At 31.8% G+C, this 17,856-nt stretch overlaps 3 protein-coding genes across 3 annotated transcripts in view; all 3 read right to left on the bottom strand.

Moving 5' to 3' along the window:
- Positions 1-17,856, bottom strand: part of LOC127286122 (uncharacterized) — a 570,090-nt gene that overhangs the window by 45,196 nt on the left and 507,038 nt on the right. The window lies entirely within an intron of this gene.
- Positions 2,000-5,779, bottom strand: LOC127286142 (uncharacterized). Its single transcript, XM_051312455.1, has 3 exons — positions 5,073-5,779; positions 4,613-4,967; positions 2,000-4,480 (listed from the first exon to the last, which is right to left on the bottom strand). Exons 1-3 carry the CDS (start codon positions 5,777-5,779, stop codon positions 2,000-2,002), a joined length of 3,543 nt encoding a protein of 1,180 aa, XP_051168412.1.
- Positions 8,740-17,856, bottom strand: part of LOC127286140 (uncharacterized) — a 63,135-nt gene continuing 54,018 nt past the window's right edge. The window contains exon 3 of the mRNA XM_051312454.1: positions 8,740-9,387. Coding sequence (XP_051168411.1) covers positions 8,740-9,387 — 648 coding nt within the window. The remainder of the gene's footprint in view (positions 9,388-17,856) is intronic.

Below are 17,856 nucleotides of genomic sequence, written 5' to 3'. Positions count from 1 at the left end.
TACGTGAGGCTAAAATCATATATTAAGGTGTGCTTTAGTAAATGTCATTCATTTCAATAATGAGCATTGATCTGTTCGGACATCCTCTCAGTCAAGGAGGAACAGTAATAGCAAGACGTGGACCTACTGGAGTTGGATTTAAAGTTAATTCAAGTGGACACTTTGATATAGATAATAAAAGACTTTGTAACGTTAAAGACGCTGAAGAACTGCATGATGCAGTAAATTTAAGACTTGTACAAAACATTGTAAAAAACGAAATAAAAACTATTTTCCAAGTTACGTCATCATTAAGATCATCTATTGATGACTTGAATCTTTTTATGCAAATTATTGAGGACAGAGTTAACGAAAAACTAAAACAAATTGAATCACAGCAAAATTTGTATTTAATGCAGCTAAATTTATTAAAGAATGATGCCTGATAAAAAGTTAACAGTAGTAACTGAACTTCATACACAGGCTAGAAAAAATTTCCATCGCCGTCGCGTAGAAATGCGTGATATTGATGACACCTGGCAAGCAGATTTAGTTGAAATGCTACCTTATTCAAAAATAAACAAAGGTTATAATTATTTACTTACAGTCATAGATATCTTATCCAAGTATGCTTGGGCTGTTCCAGTAAAAAGTAAAAATGGAAAAGATGTGACTAACGCAATGAAATTCATATTTGAAAAAGGACGTATTGCAAAGAACCTTCATTCCGATAAAGGTAAAGAATTCTACAATTCTCAATTTGAAGCTTTAATGAAAAAGTACAAAATTAATTTTTATTCAACATACAGTAACTTGAAAGCATCTATTGTTGAAAGATTTAACAGAACACTTAAAAGGAAAATGTGGATGCAATTCAGTTTACGAGGAAATTACAAGTGGTATGATATATTACCTAACCTCATTTCTACTTATAATGACACAAAACATAGAACAATTGGAATGAAGCCTAAAGATGTTACTGCACAACATGTTGATATTTTAAAAGATCGAATCTCGAAGCTCAGAAAAATTCCGTTAAGACGATCTAAATTTAAAATTGGTGACAAAGTGCGAGTTAGCAAATATAAAAATATTTTCGAAAAAGGTTATAGTCCTAATTGGACTACTGAAATATTTACAATTGATAAAGTGGAATCAACTCAACCTGTGACTTACAAACTCAAGGATTACCAAGATCAACCCATCAGTGGAGGATTCTATGAAGAGGAGCTTCTAAAAGTGAAATATTCAGACATTTATCTTGTTGAGAAAATTCTCAGGACACGTGGAAACAAAGTTCTTGTCAAGTGGCTTGGTTTCGATAACTCTCACAACACTTGGGAAGACAAAGCAAATGTATAATTTATAGTTAATGTTGAATCAATGTTGAATCAATGTTAAATCAATGTTAAATCAATGTTGAATCAATGTTAAATCAATGTTGAATCAATGTTAAATCAATGTTAAATCAATGTTGAATCAATGTTGAATCAATGTTAAATCAATGTTGAATCAATGTTAAATCAATGTTAAATCAATGTTGAATCAATGTTGAATCAATGTTAAATCAATGTTGAATCAATGTTAAATCAATGTTAAATCAATGTTGAATCAATGTTGAATCAATGTTGAATCAATGTTGAATCAATGTTGAATCAATGTTGAATCAATGTTGAATCAATGTTGAATCAATGTTAAATCAATGTTAAATCAATGTTGAATCAATGTTAAATCAATGTTGAATCAATGTTAAATCAATGTTGAATCAATGTTGAATCAATGTTGAATCAATGTTGAATCAATGTTGAATCAATGTTGAATCAATGTTGAATCAATGTTAAATCAATGTTAAATCAATGTTAAATCAATGTTGAATCAATGTTAAATCAATGTTATAATGTATATATGTAAGGAATTTTTAAATAAAAAACACATGAAATTAAAATACAATTGTTCTATTTATTTCTTTTATCACAGCCTTTACATTTCCCGATATTTTTTTCTCGAACTTATTAACTATTTACAAATCGTCGAGATTTGGGATCACATAGTGACCCCACGGTAGAGTATCGGTACTCCCCGGTAACAAATACCGCTTGTCGTCTTGCGGACTTAAAGCTACTTTTACCTGCTTCACAGTTTCAAGATTGTGAAGCCGCGATCGAATATTATATTGTGTTCGAGTTTGAATGTCAAAATCTCGCAGACATTTTACATAATCATCAAATTGAATTGTCTTTTTAACAACGCCGGCTTTAACACCTTTAGCTTTTTTAATAAAATCTTTATCTTCGACTCGTACACTGTACATCTTACTCCGCAAGCCAACAAATTCAATTACAATTCTGCCGTTGCACTCATCTTTCATGAGGCCGAGGACTTTTTTGTTGACTTGCGGAATATCATAGACGTTATTCGCGGGATAATCAGATGTATCAAACTTGTCAATATCTTTTTTCATGTCTTTGTAAATATCTTCACACTTGATTTCGTAGATAAGACTGTCTGTATCGGTATACAGCAGTTTACAAGCATCGCCGTATTTTTTCAACATGTGACCATAATGGAAATCGTAAATTAGCGTCTTAGATATATCAAGCACACTTAACCCTACATAGATGGGTTTGTTGAGCAGTACCTCAGTCTTATGTAACTCAATGGCAACCAAATTTTCATCGAAAATCGATCGACTGTGGAAATTCGGCCGTGCGATGAGAGCTTCGGCTCCGTAGCGGACAAACCATTTGGTGACAAGCTTCACATCGACATGCTTACGGACATTTTCCATCGTCTTACCATACACCGCGTTGTTCATGAGCTTGAACAGATTTTTCTCAAACTCATTTTTGGCGTTGGTTCGCATTATTGTGTTATAATCGATGTAGGGTAAGACACGGTGGATTTTAACAAGCTTAACACTGTTTGCAAGAACTTGCTTTAGCGTTCGATAGTGAATGACATATTTTTCTTTGGGCAGGAGAGTAGTTAATAATTTCTCTTGCTTCGATAAAGGTGGTTTTGCATTTTCAGCGCAAAATGGCATATCTTTATGAGTATCGTGGATGTCTTTAGGATACTCCAAGTCAACTTCCAAAATGTACCCGACTGAAGCGTCGTCAGGTACATTAAAGTCAAAGGATTCATCAACGTTGTCAACCCATTTGAAACCACCATATGGGAGCGCTTGTGCCATTGCCCAGCCATACAAATTGTTGGCATCGAAGTACATTATATAACTTGTATCTTCGTTTTCATCGAATTTCTCCATATAAGGATTATTCGCTTTGGCATAGCGGTTGCAACATTGACTAATGCCACCTCTGATACCTGACTCAACAAACATGATCATATCGATGTCGGTTATAAGTTGCAATGTTATGCATGTATATTTCAGCATAGCATCCCAAGTTAAACCAGGGGTTGTATAATAGTGTGCTGGATCTAATCCGTACGCTTTAATACATTGTTCTCGGAAATTCTCAAAAACATCTGCAAGCAATAATACATCAGTTTTCATGTACAAGTGTACATAATCATTAAGATTTTGACAATCAAACTCGGACCATACACGCTGCGCATGCTCATACTCTTCATCAGAAATGTCGGCATCGTAAAGAGTACTGTAAAACTTCTCTTTAGGAGGTAATTCAGTCTCATTAAGCTTACTCCGCGAATCTAAATACTCATAAGGGAATACACCCTTTCGCGTTAATAATTTAATTTTATCCTGATCCGTACTGGTAAAAGCGCTGTTTACAATTTTATACTCGTCTAAGTACGATGCGAGTTTTTCTAGGGATGCTGCCATGAATCGAAACGAGTCGATGAATCTTAATTTGACCTCACTCCCCTTAACATGTTTTGTGAAGGAGATGTACTTCTCCTTGTTAATGGGGAGGAGGTCAATTTTCCCTTCAAAGCTCGTCGAAATCGCGTGGATTATAAAATGTGCGTCATAGCCACTTAAATTGTGAAACACTACGGGGATCGTTTGACAATCTTGATAGTTTAAATTACATGACTCATGTGCAGCACCCCTATACTTGCCAGTAAGGTGACAATGATCGCGGACTTTCTTTACATTCACCGGTATTTTCTGATGACAAATGTGACAAATAGTCGCTCGCTTGAAATCATTGACTTCCTGAGGAGTTAAGGCAGTCATTTGTATTGGATTTTTAAAGACATTATCAATTTTTTCAGATAATTGCCTTAATTCCTCAGTGAACCATTTAGCAGGGTCGGATTCATGCTTCGGACAAGGTACATATTTACATAATGATTCATCGTAACTACATTTTATATAATAGCCGATGCTTAACAATTTATGTCGCTGGAACACTTCAGTCTTACTTAAATTGTCTACATCTTCATCGGCGGGAAGAAGTAAACTTTCACAGTCGGCGTATATCACAAAAGGAACTTTTTCCTTATTTTTATAATTTTTAAACGTGATTGTACACTTATCGGGCTTTGGTAATTTAATTTTACACTCATTCACCTTTTTACAATTTTCGATGTGTTCATTTAATTTTTCTATAGAATAAAAATAGTGCAAGCATCGGTCGCAGATATACTTCTTTTCTCTGCGATTAGACAATTGCTTAAACACTAATCGCGATAAATCTTTTACCCACACGTAGTGAAAATTCATGAAATCACCATCATCGCATATTACATTCTCTTTAACACTCTCATCCGCATACATATCCGCAACGTATAAGAGATTTACATGTTTATCTCTTTTCTCCGCAGTAAGGTGAAGAGGATGCACCGAAAAGTCACCGTAGAACTTTGAAAGGCCATAGACGTTAATTGAGATGTCATTCAGCTTTTCAAATTTTGGGACATTTTTTAACGCTACTGGGAATTCAATCCCTTCAAAATTTAATTCATCTTTAAATTTATTGTAGCTGGAAACACGCTCCGGATGTGACACGTTTGAATGCAAGGCTGAGAGTACCGCCCACTTAAAGCACTCGTTGTCCCTGTTTACAACATTAATGCATGCATGCTTGTTTTTAATTTGCGGAGGTAAGTTAATGTAAGAGCTTGCACGCAAAGGGTTGTATTTATTTACATTAATTTCTAACCTTATAATCGATTGAAGGTTCCAATTCGAACCCTTTGCGTGAAACTCTTCCACGCTGCGCAAGATTGGCTGTTTAATGTTCTCATCGAACCAATCATCTAAGAGGGTTGTGGTGAAGATACTGTTAGCCTTGCATCCGAAAGGAATAGGCTTAACAACCTCTTCACCATTCTCAACCCTCTTAAAGTTGGCGATGAGAACACCGTACACCAAAATGGGGCCGTACTTGTTCAAAGCATCTCTAATGCGGTCCTGAAACAGCCTGGACGCATCGTCCAAAAACGCGCTAATATCAATATGGACTAAATTCAGAACCGCATTAGTATATAGTCTACATGCAAAAGCACTCTCACACTCTTCCCAGCGCACGCGATTATTAATGTCTGGATCACCGATTCCAGCGCCATCTACAACATAAGACTCGAATAAAGCGCGAAATCTGATTATTGATTGCAGAATGCTCACACATCTCTGCTTCTGATGTGTAAAATACATCGATTTTAGAATGCTCGACAGCAAATTTTCATGTCTCGAGCATTCTGCAACCCATCGCTCGATAAATGTACGCCTTATACCTACGTCACTCAATTGTGGTACCAACTCAAGAGCTTCCTTGATGAGTGGTAAGGTGACGTCACACTCATCCAGGATGGTCCTGTAGTTGGGATGTTTACGTGGTCCCTCGATGGTTGTAGCCTTCCGCTTCATCTCTAAACTTGAAATTAAACTTACAAGCTATCAAACTTAACCTAAAAGCGCAAACTTAAAATTAAAATACTTAACCTAGAAAAGAACACACTTAACCTAAGAAATACAAAAGATAAATACAATAAACACAATAAATTCAATAAATATCAAAAAAAATACAATAAAAATCAAAAAAAATATCAAATAATACAATAAATACAATAAATATCAAAAAAAAAAGACAGTTAATAAATGGCAAGGGAGACTGCTGCTGCTGGAACACCTGCGAACAGAAGAGAGAATGACTAAATTTGCTCGCGATCCCGAATATATATCCGAAATTTTCTCGCGCATGCGCACTAGAACTTTTACCCCACTCCTACCTTTCACACACCCCACTCTTACATTTACCCCAACCCATTCGCGCATGCGTAAAAGAATGTATACGGATATATAAAAAAAATGGACATTTATTAAAAATTAATATTAATATTAATATTTAAAATAATGGTAGCTTGGCGGCGATGACGCCTTCGTCGCTGTCTTCTCTCTGGGCCGGGTGGTGGTGTCGGCGCCCTGGCCTCTGGTGGAGCTGTCGGCACCCTGACCTCCGGTGGAGGTGTTGGCGCCCTGGCCACTGGGGTTGACTGCGCCCTAGGTTGCGGCGTCGGCGACCTGGACCTTAGTGGAGAGCCCAACTCCACCCAAGATGGCGTCTCTGGCTGGTGCAAGGGATACCTGGGTGGAGTCCCCGGTGGCGTCGTCGGGAACGGTACCTCGTCGTTAGGATTCTGCAACTAAAAAATATTATATTATATTATATTATATTATATTATATTATATTATATTATATTATATTATATTATATTATATTATATTATATTATATTATATTATATTATATTATATTATTTTATATTATATTATATTATATTATATTATATAATACTTACGTTGTGCACCGACACCCTCATCACATGGCAGTGGTAGCAATCGCAGCTCTCCATCGTCATCGACTACTCGGGACTAATCTGCTGCTGCGAATGAGCTAGTGCCGCTGAGCTCGTAGACATAAAGTGTCATACTCCCACCACGCGCTGACCCCACCATGCGCTCTCATCACCTTGTGTGAGCGGCGGCTGAGTAAAGCTCCTACAGTTCAAACGCGCAGTCGGTAACGCGCGAAATTTAAATAATTACAACATAATAGTTAATGTAATAAATTAATTCTGATTAAGTAAAAAAAAAAAATTTTACTTAGTACGTTATAAAATAAAATATAACTCGTTAGAAATTTTATATTAAAATCTAATTTAAAAAGTTTAATTTTAAGTATAAATTTAAGGTTTAATTTAACTATTAGTATAAGTTAGATTTATGATTTTATTTTTAAAAAAAATAATTCAATTTTACTTTAAAAGGTATAATTATGAAGTTATGTAAATTTTAACGTTAAAAAAAAGGTTAAGTAAAAAGCAAAGTTAATATAGTTTTGTAAAAAGTATAATATAATTTATAAATTAATCAATCAATATTTAGTCAATGCTGAAACGATGTTAAATGTAAGCGATGAAAAAAATAATGTAAAATTCATGCAGAGAAAGAACGCAAACGCAAATAAAATATGATATATGCAAAATAAAATATAACATAATAAATTATAAAAATAATTTAATACTTCTGATAAATATACATATATAATATATCTCAAATAAACAAATTTTTATTTACATATGCACATTTTTGAAAAGAAGCAAAATGAAACTACAATATTCAAACGAAATGAAAAAATAATGACTAAAAGTAAATGTGAACTATATAAAAAACAACAGGACAGTCCACTGTGAGATTAGAATTTGAACACATGAGTCATAAATATACATATGTACCTATAATATATATATTACATATATATTAAAACTAAAAATCTTTTTTACATATGCACATTTTTGAAAAGAAGCAAAATGAAACTACAATATTCAAACGAAATGAAAAAATAATGTTACTGTAAACGAGAAACTTTATAAAAAAAAATGAAAATAATAAAAAAACTAAAAGAAATGTGAAAATGCATTGTGAAAACTACGTATAAAAAATATGGCAGTGTACTGTGAGATTAACACACGAACTATAAATATACATAACGATATCTATGTATTTTAATTAAAACGAGTGCAAAATACAAAATAAAAAAATGAGAAAAATGGATTTATTGCTGAGAAAAAAAATTTAAAAAACAAAATTTAAAAATTAAAAAAGTAATAGCAAAGATTATGTTAAAGAGCCATACAAAAAATCATGCAATGTTACTGTAAAAGAGAAACTTTATATAAAAAATGAAAATAATAAAAAAACTAAAAGAAATGTGAAAATGCATTGTGAAAACTACGTATAAAAAATATGGCAGTGTACTGTGAGATTAACACATGAACTATAAATATACATAACGATATCTAGGTATTTTAATTAAAACGAGTGCAAAATACAAAATAAAAAAATGAGAAAAATGGATTTATTGCTGAGAAAAAAAATTTAAAAATTAAAAAAGTAATAGCAAAGATTATGTTAAAGAGCCATACAAAAAATCATGCAATGTTACTGTAAAAGAGAAACTTTATAAAAAAAATGAAAATAATAAAAAAACTAAAAGAAATGTGAAAATGCATTGTGAAAACTACGTATAAAAAATATGGCAGTGTACTGTGAGATTAACACATGAACTATAAATATACATAACGATATCTATGTATTTTAATTAAAACGAGTGCAAAATACAAAATAAAAAAATGAGAAAAATGGATTTATTGCTGAGAAAAAAAATTTAAAAAACAAAATTTAAAAATTAAAAAAGTAATAGAAAAGATTATGTTAAAGAGCCATACAAAAAATCATGCAATGTTACTGTAAAAGAGAAACTTTATAAAAAAAATGAAAATAATAAAAAAACTAAAAGAAATGTGAAAAGATAAATCGAAAAGATAATTAACGCCCCTTTTTTGAGGATGCTGTGGCCAACATCCTCATAGCCTTCGTTAGGCGTTGACGTGCTGTTCCTCTAAGAGGTTGAGCACTAATACAAATTACTCTTCTCGGAGCCGGTACTGGTACTTCACGTGGCAGTCGCGGTTGGCTTGGTGCCGCTCTCGGAGCCGGTACTGGTACTTCACGTGGTGTTCGCGGTTGGCTTGGTGCCGCTCTCGGAGCCGGTACTGGTACTTCACGTGGTGTTCGCGGTTGCCTTGGTGCTGCTCTCGGAGCCGGTACTGGCACCTCACGTGGTAGTCGCGGTACATGAGCAATACGGCGTATGACTCTCGGTGCTGCTTGCTCTTCTACTTGTGGTACCGCTAGTGCAGCAGGTCTCTGATCCCAACGATTTTGCCTTGGCGCTGCTCTCGGAGCCGGTACTGGTGGTCGTGGACGGGTTTGAACACGAATCCACGGACCTGCTTGTAATGTTTCTTGTGGTACCGCTAGTGCAGCAGGTCTCTGATCCCAACGATTTCGCCTTGGCGCTGCTCTCGGAGCCGGTACGGGTGGTCGTGGTGCGGCTGGTCTTAAAAATAATGCTGGCTCTTCGGGGTTGTATGCCATATTCCACATGACGTCAAGTATTTCATTCAAATTATTCTGAAAAAATATATTTTTGGAAATTATTAATAAAAACACTATTTTTAAATCGGGGAAAAAAATGTTATAAATATATTAACATGATGAATAAAATAAACTCTTATAAAAATTTTCTGTTTTTGTTTCTTCATTTTATTCAATTAAAATGTTTTGTTTATGAAATATTATAAATGATTATAACATTAAAAGAAGGTTACAGTTAGTTGAGAAATTAAAAATATTAGTATTTGTAATATTCTTTTTCTTCTTATAAATTAAATAAATTTCACGCTTGGGTTAGGTTAGGAGTGATTAAACATTTCTTCTATTCAAATTTTTCAGTCATTTTTTTTATTCACTGTTTTTCTCTACACTTGATAATTTCTTTCACTATTGGATGAAAATATAAAGTTTAATCACTCCTAACCTAACTCATGCAAGTGTCAAAATTGTAAGTATAAAAACACAATTTTTTTTGAAATTCATTTAATAATAAAATAATTAATTTACTTAAATGTTCTTTCACTTATGCCCATATACTAGTAGGCAAAATTTGACGGGGGAGTGTAATGTTAAAATATCAAACAACTGTATTGTTTGAGAGAAAAAAATGTTTCCACTTTGACAATAAAACTGATTTTATAATTTGTTCAAATTTAGACTATAAGTTTTATTTATGTAATTAAATTCTACTTACATTTTCTTCCTGCATTATGCGATATTATTAGAAATACTATTAAACTGTAAACACTTATTTGTTTGCACTGAAGGTTGGGTTAGACATTGACATGGCGGCTCAGGGACGACACAATTAAAATAATTTCCCAAATTTTCCACAATTCTCACATATATTACATTATTACCATATTATCAAATAAATAATCTTATGAATATTTAGAAAATATACTTAAATATATAATTATAAGAAAAAAATAATGAATCATATTGATTAATGTAAGTTAAAATTTCCCGCCTTACAGTAAACTAGTATAAAGGCAAGGAAAGTACATAAATGATTTATATAATTAAAAATTCAGGTAACTTTAAATTAACTGTTTATAATAATAATTATATTAATATCTCAGAAGCATGATGGTTAAAACTTATTTAACACAATATTTACATAATAATTTCCATTAAAAACTTAACTTAAATTTTTAACAGTAGAAATCAACCAATGAGAATCGTTTCATTCTTCTGGAGCCGGTAAAACCTCTGTAACGAGCGACTATTATTCTCGCTCGAATCATTTCGATATATCGAAAACAAAATATAACTTAGCGCGAAATTATGTTTAAATTTAAAAGTGATTAATAACTAATATTACAGACTAATTAAATTATTTAACTTACCTTAAATAATAAATTGCTTATAAGTTATATATAGGTTATATAAGTAATATATAGGTTATATAAGTAATAAATAACATCTATCGTATATCTCAATTTTAAGTAGTAATAATTAATTCATTATAGTAACATATTTAAAACTTACCTTAAAACAATTAAAGTTTATAAATAATAAGCAATATAATAATAATGAAACAATGATAAAGCAATAAACATTTAGGTAATATCTAATAATTATATTTATCAAAAAATAATTTCTAGTAAATGGTTTATAAATAAGCCGTCATCTGTTGAGGACTTGAGGGGATCCATATTGACACTCAGTCGGTTAAACAGATTAAGTAACAAACTAATTTTAATTGTTAAAAATTTTATAAGTTTAAAAAATTAGTGGCGCCATCTATTGTAAACATATAACCAATACTCTGTGGGTAAAACAAAATGGCGGCCAAGCCAATTTAAATTGTTAATTAAATTTTAAATTTCCAGCCAAAATTTAAAAATTCGTGTAGCCCAATTGACTTTGACTTTGACCATAGCTTAGATTTATTTAATTTTTAAACTTTAATGGCCAGAAAATTTAACTTCTTCTTGGTCTTCTTCTTTAACTTTCTTCCTGGTTCAAGAGAGGTCGCCATAGTTCGCCATTGTTTAGATTTATTTAATTTTAAAACTAAAGTTGCCAGAAAATTTAACTTCTTCTTGGCCTATAGTTCAAGAGAGGTTGCCATAGTTCTCCACAGTTTAGATTTATTTAATTTTAAAACTGAAATGGCCAGAAAATTTAATTTCTTCTTGGCCCATAGTTCAAGAGAGATTGCTATAGTTCCCCATAGTTTGCTCATAGTTTATATTTATTTAATTTTAAAACTGAAATGGCCTGAAAATTTAACTTCTTCTTGGCCTATAGTTCAAGAGAGGTCGCCATAGTTTGACCATAGTTTAGATTTATTTAATTTTTAAACATTAATGGCCAGAAAATTAAACTTCTTCTTGGTCTTCTTCTTGGTTCAAGAGAGGTCGCTATAGTTCGCCAAAGTATGCTTATAGTTCGGATTTATTTAATATTTAAACTTTAATGGCCAGAAAATTTAACTTCTTCTTGGTCTTCTTATTTAACTTTCTTCTTGGTTCAAGAGAGGTCGCAATAGTTTGCCATACTTTAGATTTATTTAATTTTAAAACTGAAATGGTCAGAAAATTTAACTTTTTCTTGGTCTTCTTCTTTAACTTTCTTCTTGGTTCAAGAAAGGTCGCCATAGTTCGCCATAGTTTACGCATAGTTTATATTTATTTAATTTTAAAACTGAAATGGCCAGAAAATTTAACTTCTTCTTGGCCTAAAGTTCAAGAGAGGTCGCCATAGTTTGACCATAGTTTAGATTTATTTAATTTTTAAACTTTATGGCCAGAAAATTTAACTTCTTCTTGGTCTTCTTCTTGGTTCAAGAGAGGTCGCCATAGTTTAGAGTTATTTAATTTTCAAATATAAATGGCTAGAAAATTTGATTTGACTCTTCCCGCAGTTTAAGAGAGGTCGCTATAGTTCGCCAAAGTATGCTCACAGTTTAGATTTATTTAATATTTAAACTGAAATGGTCAGAAAATTTAACTTTTTCTTGGTCTTCTTCTTAAACTTTCTTCTTGGTTTAAGAGAGGTCGCCATAGTTTGCCCATAGTTTATATTTATTTAATCTTAAAACTGAAATGGCCAGAAAATTTAACTTCTTCTTGGCCCATAGTTCAAGAGAGATTGCTATAGTTCGCCATAGTTTGCTCATAGCTTACATTTATTTAATTTTAAAACTGAAATGGCCAGAAAATTTAATTTCTTCTTGGCCCATAGTTCAAGAGAGATTGCTATATTTCGCCATAGTTTGCTCATAGTTTATATTTATTTAATTTTAAAACTGAAATGGCCTGAAAATTTAACTTCTTCTTGGCCTATAGTTCAAGAGAGGTCGCCATAGTTTGACCATAGTTTAGAATTATTTAATTTCAAACCTGAAATGGACAAAAAATTTAACTTCTTCTTGGCCCATAGTTCAAGAGAGATTGCTATATTTCGCCATAGTTTGCTCATAGTTTATATTTATTTAATTTTAAAACTGAAATGGTCAGAAAATTTAACTTTTTCTTGGTCTTCTTCTTTAACTTTCTTCTTGGTTCAAGAGAGGTCGCCATAGTTCGCCATACTTTACCCATAGTTTATATTTATTTAATTTTAAAACTGAAATGGCCAGAACATTTAACTTCTTCTTGGCCTAAAGTTCAAGAGAGGTCGCTATAGTTTGACCATAGTTTAGATTTATTTAATTTTTAAACTTTATGGCCAGAAAATTTAACTTCTTCTTGGTCTTCTTCTTGGTTCAAGAGAGGTCGCCATAGTTTTCCATAGTTTAGAATTATTTAATTTTAAAACTGAAATGGACAAAAAATTTAACTTCTTCTTGGCCCATAGTTCAAGAGAGATTGCTATAGTTCGCAATAGTTTGCTCATAGTTTATATTTATTTAATTTTAAAACTGAAATGGCCTGAAAATTTAACTTCTTCTTGGCCTATAGTTCAAGAGAGGTCGCCATAGTTTGACCATAGTTTAGATTTATTTAATTTTTAAACATTAATGGCCAGAAAATTTATCTTCTTCTTGGTCTTCTTCTTGGTTCAAGAGAGGTCGCTATAGTTCGCCAAAGTATGCTTATAGTTTAGATTTATTTAATATTTAAACTTTAATGGCCAGAAAATTTAACTTCTTCTTGGTCTTCTTATTTAACTTTCTTCTTGGTTCAAGAGAGGTCGCAATAGTTTACCCATAGTTTAGATTTATTTAATTTTAAAACTGAAATGGCCAGAAAATTTAACGTCTTCTTGGCCTATAGTTCAAGAGAGGTGGCCATAGTTTGACCATAGTTTAGATTTATTTAATTTTTACACTTTAATGGCCTGAAAATTAAACTTCTTTTTGGCCTATAGTTCAAGAGAGGTCGCCATAGTTTGACCATAGTTTAGATTTATTTAATTTTTAAACATTAATGGCCAGAAAATTTATCTTCTTCTTGGTCTTCTTCTTGGTTCAAGAGAGGTCGCTATAGTTCGCCAAAGTATGCTTATAGTTTAGATTTATTTAATATTTAAACTTTAATGGCCAGAAAATTTAACTTCTTCTTGGTTCAAGAGAGGTCGCCATAGTTTAGAGTTATTTAATTTTCAAATATAAATGGCTAGAAAATTTGATTTGACTCTTCCCGCAGTTCAAGAGAGGTCGCTATAGTTCGCCAAAGTATGCTTATAGTTTAGATTTATATAATATTTAAACTTTAATGGACAGAAAATTTAACTTCTTCTTGGTTTTCTTATTTAACTTTCTTCTTGGTTCAAGAGAGGTCGCAATAGTTTGCCCATAGTTTATATTTATTTAATTTTAAAACTGAAATGGTCAGAAAATTTAACTTTTTCTTGGTCTTCTTCTTTAACTTTCTTCTTGGTTCAAGAGAGGTCGCCATAGTTCGCCATACTTTACCCATAGTTTATATTTATTTAATTTTAAAACTGAAATGGCCAGAACATTTAACTTCATCTTGGCCTAAAGTTCAAGAGAGGTCGCTATAGTTTGACCATAGTTTAGATTTATTTAATTTTTAAACTTTATGGCCAGAAAATTTAACTTCTTCTTGGTCTTCTTCTTGGTTCAAGAGAGGTCGCCATAGTTTAGAGTTATTTAATTTTCAAATATAAATGGCTAGAAAATTTGATTTGACTCTTCCCGCAGTTTAAGAGAGGTCGCTATAGTTCGCCAAAGTATGCTTATAGTTTAGATTTATTTAATATTTAAACTTTAATGGCCATAAAATGTAACTTCTTCTTGGTCTTCTTCTTTAACTTTCTTCTTGGTTCAAGAGAGGTCGCCATAGTTTGCCCATAGTTTATATTTATTTAATTTTAAAACTGAAATGGCCAGAAAATTTAACTTCTTCTTGGCCTATAGTTCAAGAGAGGTCGCCATAGTTCGCCATAGTTTAGAATTATTTAATTTTAAACCTGAAATGGACAAAAAATTTAACTTCTTCTTGGCCCATAGTTCAAGAGAGATTGCTATAATTCGCCATAATTTGCTCATAGTTTATATTTATTTAATTTAAAAACTGAAATGGCCAGAAAATTTAATTTCTTCTTGGCCCATAGTTCAAGAGAGATTGCTATATTTCGCCATAGTTTGCTCATAGTTTATATTTATTTAATTTTAAAACTGAAATGGCCAGAAAATTTAACTTCTTCTTGGTCTTCTTCTTTATCTTTTTTCTTTGTTCAAGAGAGGTCGCCATAGTTCTCCATAGTTTAGAATTATTTAATTTTAAAACTGAAATGGACAAAAAATTTAACTTCTTCTTGGCCCATAGTTCAAGAGAGATTGCTATAGTTCGCAATAGTTTGCTCATAGTTTATATTTATTTAATTTTAAAACTGAAATGGCCTGAAAATTTAACTTCTTCTTGGCCTATAGTTCAAGAGAGGTCGCCATAGTTTGACCATAGTTTAGATTTATTTAATTTTTAAACATTAATGGCCAGAAAATTTATCTTCTTCTTGGTCTTCTTCTTGGTTCAAGAGAGGTCGCTATAGTTCGCCAAAGTATGCTTATAGTTTAGATTTATTTAATATTTAAACTTTAATGGCCAGAAAATTTAACTTCTTCTTGGTCTTCTTATTTAACTTTCTTCTTGGTTCAAGAGAGGTCGCAATAGTTTACCCATAGTTTAGATTTATTTAATTTTAAAACTGAAATGGCCAGAAAATTTAACGTCTTCTTGGCCTATAGTTCAAGAGAGGTGGCCATAGTTTGACCATAGTTTAGATTTATTTAATTTTTACACTTTAATGGACAAAAAATTTAACTTCTTCTTGGCTTATAGTTCAAGAGAGATTGCTATAGTTCGCCATAGTTTGCTCATAGTTTATATTTATTTAATTTTAAAACTGAAATGGCCTGAAAATTTAACTTCTTCTTGGCCTATAGTTCAAGAGAGGTCGCCATAGTTTGACCATAGTTTAGATTTATTTAATATTTAAACATTAATGGCCAGAAAATTTATCTTCTTCTTGGTCTTCTTCTTGGTTCAAGAGAGGTCGCTATAGTTCGCCAAAGTATGCTTATAGTTTAGATTTATTTAATATTTAAACTTTAATGGCCAGAAAATTTAACTTCTTCTTGGTCTTCTTCTTTAACTTTCTTCTTGGTTCAAGAGAGGTCGCAATAGTTTGCCCATAGTTTATATTTATTTAATTTTAAAACTGAAATGGTCAGAAAATTTAACTTTTTCTTGGTCTTCTTCTTTAACTTTCTTCTTGGTTCAAGAGAGGTCGCCATAGTTCGCCATACTTTACTTATAGTTTATATTTATTTAATTTTAAAACTGAAATGGCCAGAAAATTTCACTTCTTCTTGGCCTAAAGTTCAAGAGAGGTCGCCATAGTTTGACCATAGTTTAGATTTATTTAATTTTTAAACTTTATGGCCAGAAAATTTAACTTCTTCTTGGTCTTCTTCTTGGTTCAAGAGAGGTCGCCATAGTTTAGAGTTATTTAATTTTCAAATATAAATGGCTAGAAAATTTGATTTGACTCTTCCCGCAGTTTAAGAGAGGTCGCTATAGTTCGCCAAAGTATGCTTATAGTTTAGATTTATTTAATATTTAAACTTTAATGGCCATAAAATGTAACTTCTTCTTGGTCTTCTTCTTTAACTTTCTTCTTAGTTCAAGAGAGTTCGCCATAGTTTACCCATAGTTTATATTTATTTAATTTTAAAACTGAAATGGCCAGAAAATTTAACTTCTTCTTGGCCTATAGTTCAAGAGAGGTCGCCATAGTTCGCCATAGTTTAGAATTATTTAATTTTAAACCTGAAATGGACAAAAAATTTAACTTCTTCTTGGCCCATAGTTCAAGAGAGATTGCTATAGTTCGCCATAGTTTGCTCATAGTTTATATTTATTTAATTTTAAAACTGAAATGGCCTGAAAATTTAACTTCTTCTTGGTCTTCTTCTTTATCTTTTTTCTTTGTTCAAGAGAGGTCGCCATAGTTCTCCATAGTTTAGAATTATTTAATTTTAAAACTGAAATGGACAAAAAATTTAACTTCTTCTTGGCCCATAGTTCAAGAGAGATTGCTATAGTTCGCAATAGTTTGCTCATAGTTTATATTTATTTAATTTTAAAACTGAAATGGCCTGAAAATTTAACTTCTTCTTGGCCTATAGTTCAAGAGAGGTCGCCATAGTTTGACCATAGTTTAGATTTATTTAATTTTTAAACATTAATGGCCAGAAAATTTATCTTCTTCTTGGTCTTCTTCTTGGTTCAAGAGAGGTCGCTATAGTTCGCCAAAGTATGCTTATAGTTTAGATTTATTTAATATTTAAACTTTAATGGCCAGAAAATTTAACTTCTTCTTGGTCTTCTTATTTAACTTTCTTCTTGGTTTAAGAGAGGTCGCAATAGTTTACCCATAGTTTAGATTTATTTAATTTTAAAACTGAAATGGCCAGAAAATTTAACGTCTTCTTGGCCTATAGTTCAAGAGAGGTGGCCATAGTTTGACCATAGTTTAGATTTATTTAATTTTTACACTTTAATGGCCTGAAAATTAAACTTCTTCTTGGCCTATAGTTCAAGAGAGGTCGCCATAGTTTGACCATAGTTTAGATTTATTTAATTTTTAAACATTAATGGCCAGAAAATTTATCTTCTTCTTGGTCTTCTTCTTGGTTCAAGAGAGGTCGCTATAGTTCGCCAAAGTATGCTTATAGTTTAGATTTATTTAATATTTAAACTTTAATGGCCAGAAAATTTAACTTCTTCTTGGTCTTCTTATTTAACTTTCTTCTTGGTTTAAGAGAGGTCGCAATAGTTTACCCATAGTTTAGATTTATTTAATTTTAAAACTGAAATGGCCAGAAAATTTAACGTCTTCTTGGCCTATAGTTCAAGAGAGGTGGCCATAGTTTGACCATAGTTTAGATTTATTTAATTTTTACACTTTAATGGCCTGAAAATTAAACTTCTTCTTGGCCTATAGTTCAAGAGAGGTCGCCATAGTTTGACCATAGTTTAGATTTATTTAATTTTTAAACATTAATGG

The sequence above is a fragment of the Leptopilina boulardi genome, unplaced genomic scaffold (assembly GCF_019393585.1).
Source record: "Leptopilina boulardi isolate dan_hultmark-lab unplaced genomic scaffold, ZJU_Lbou_2.1 LbouV2_350, whole genome shotgun sequence".
Taxonomy (NCBI): domain Eukaryota; kingdom Metazoa; phylum Arthropoda; class Insecta; order Hymenoptera; family Figitidae; genus Leptopilina; species Leptopilina boulardi.
This window is presented reverse-complemented; position numbering and strand designations above follow the sequence as displayed.

Excerpts from the sequence above, each read along its gene's own strand:
- LOC127286142 (XM_051312455.1), bottom strand. The coding sequence starts at position 5,779 with ATGAAGCGGAAGGCTACAACCATCGAGGGACCACGTAAACATCCCAAC. Across the intron at positions 4,968-5,072 it reads AACCTTCAATCGATTATAAG|GGACAACGAGTGCTTTAAGT; the intron begins GTTAGAAATTAA and ends TGTTGTAAACAG. Across the intron at positions 4,481-4,612 it reads TGAATTTTCACTACGTGTGG|GTGAATGAGTGTAAAATTAA; the intron begins GTAAAAGATTTA and ends AATTGTAAAAAG.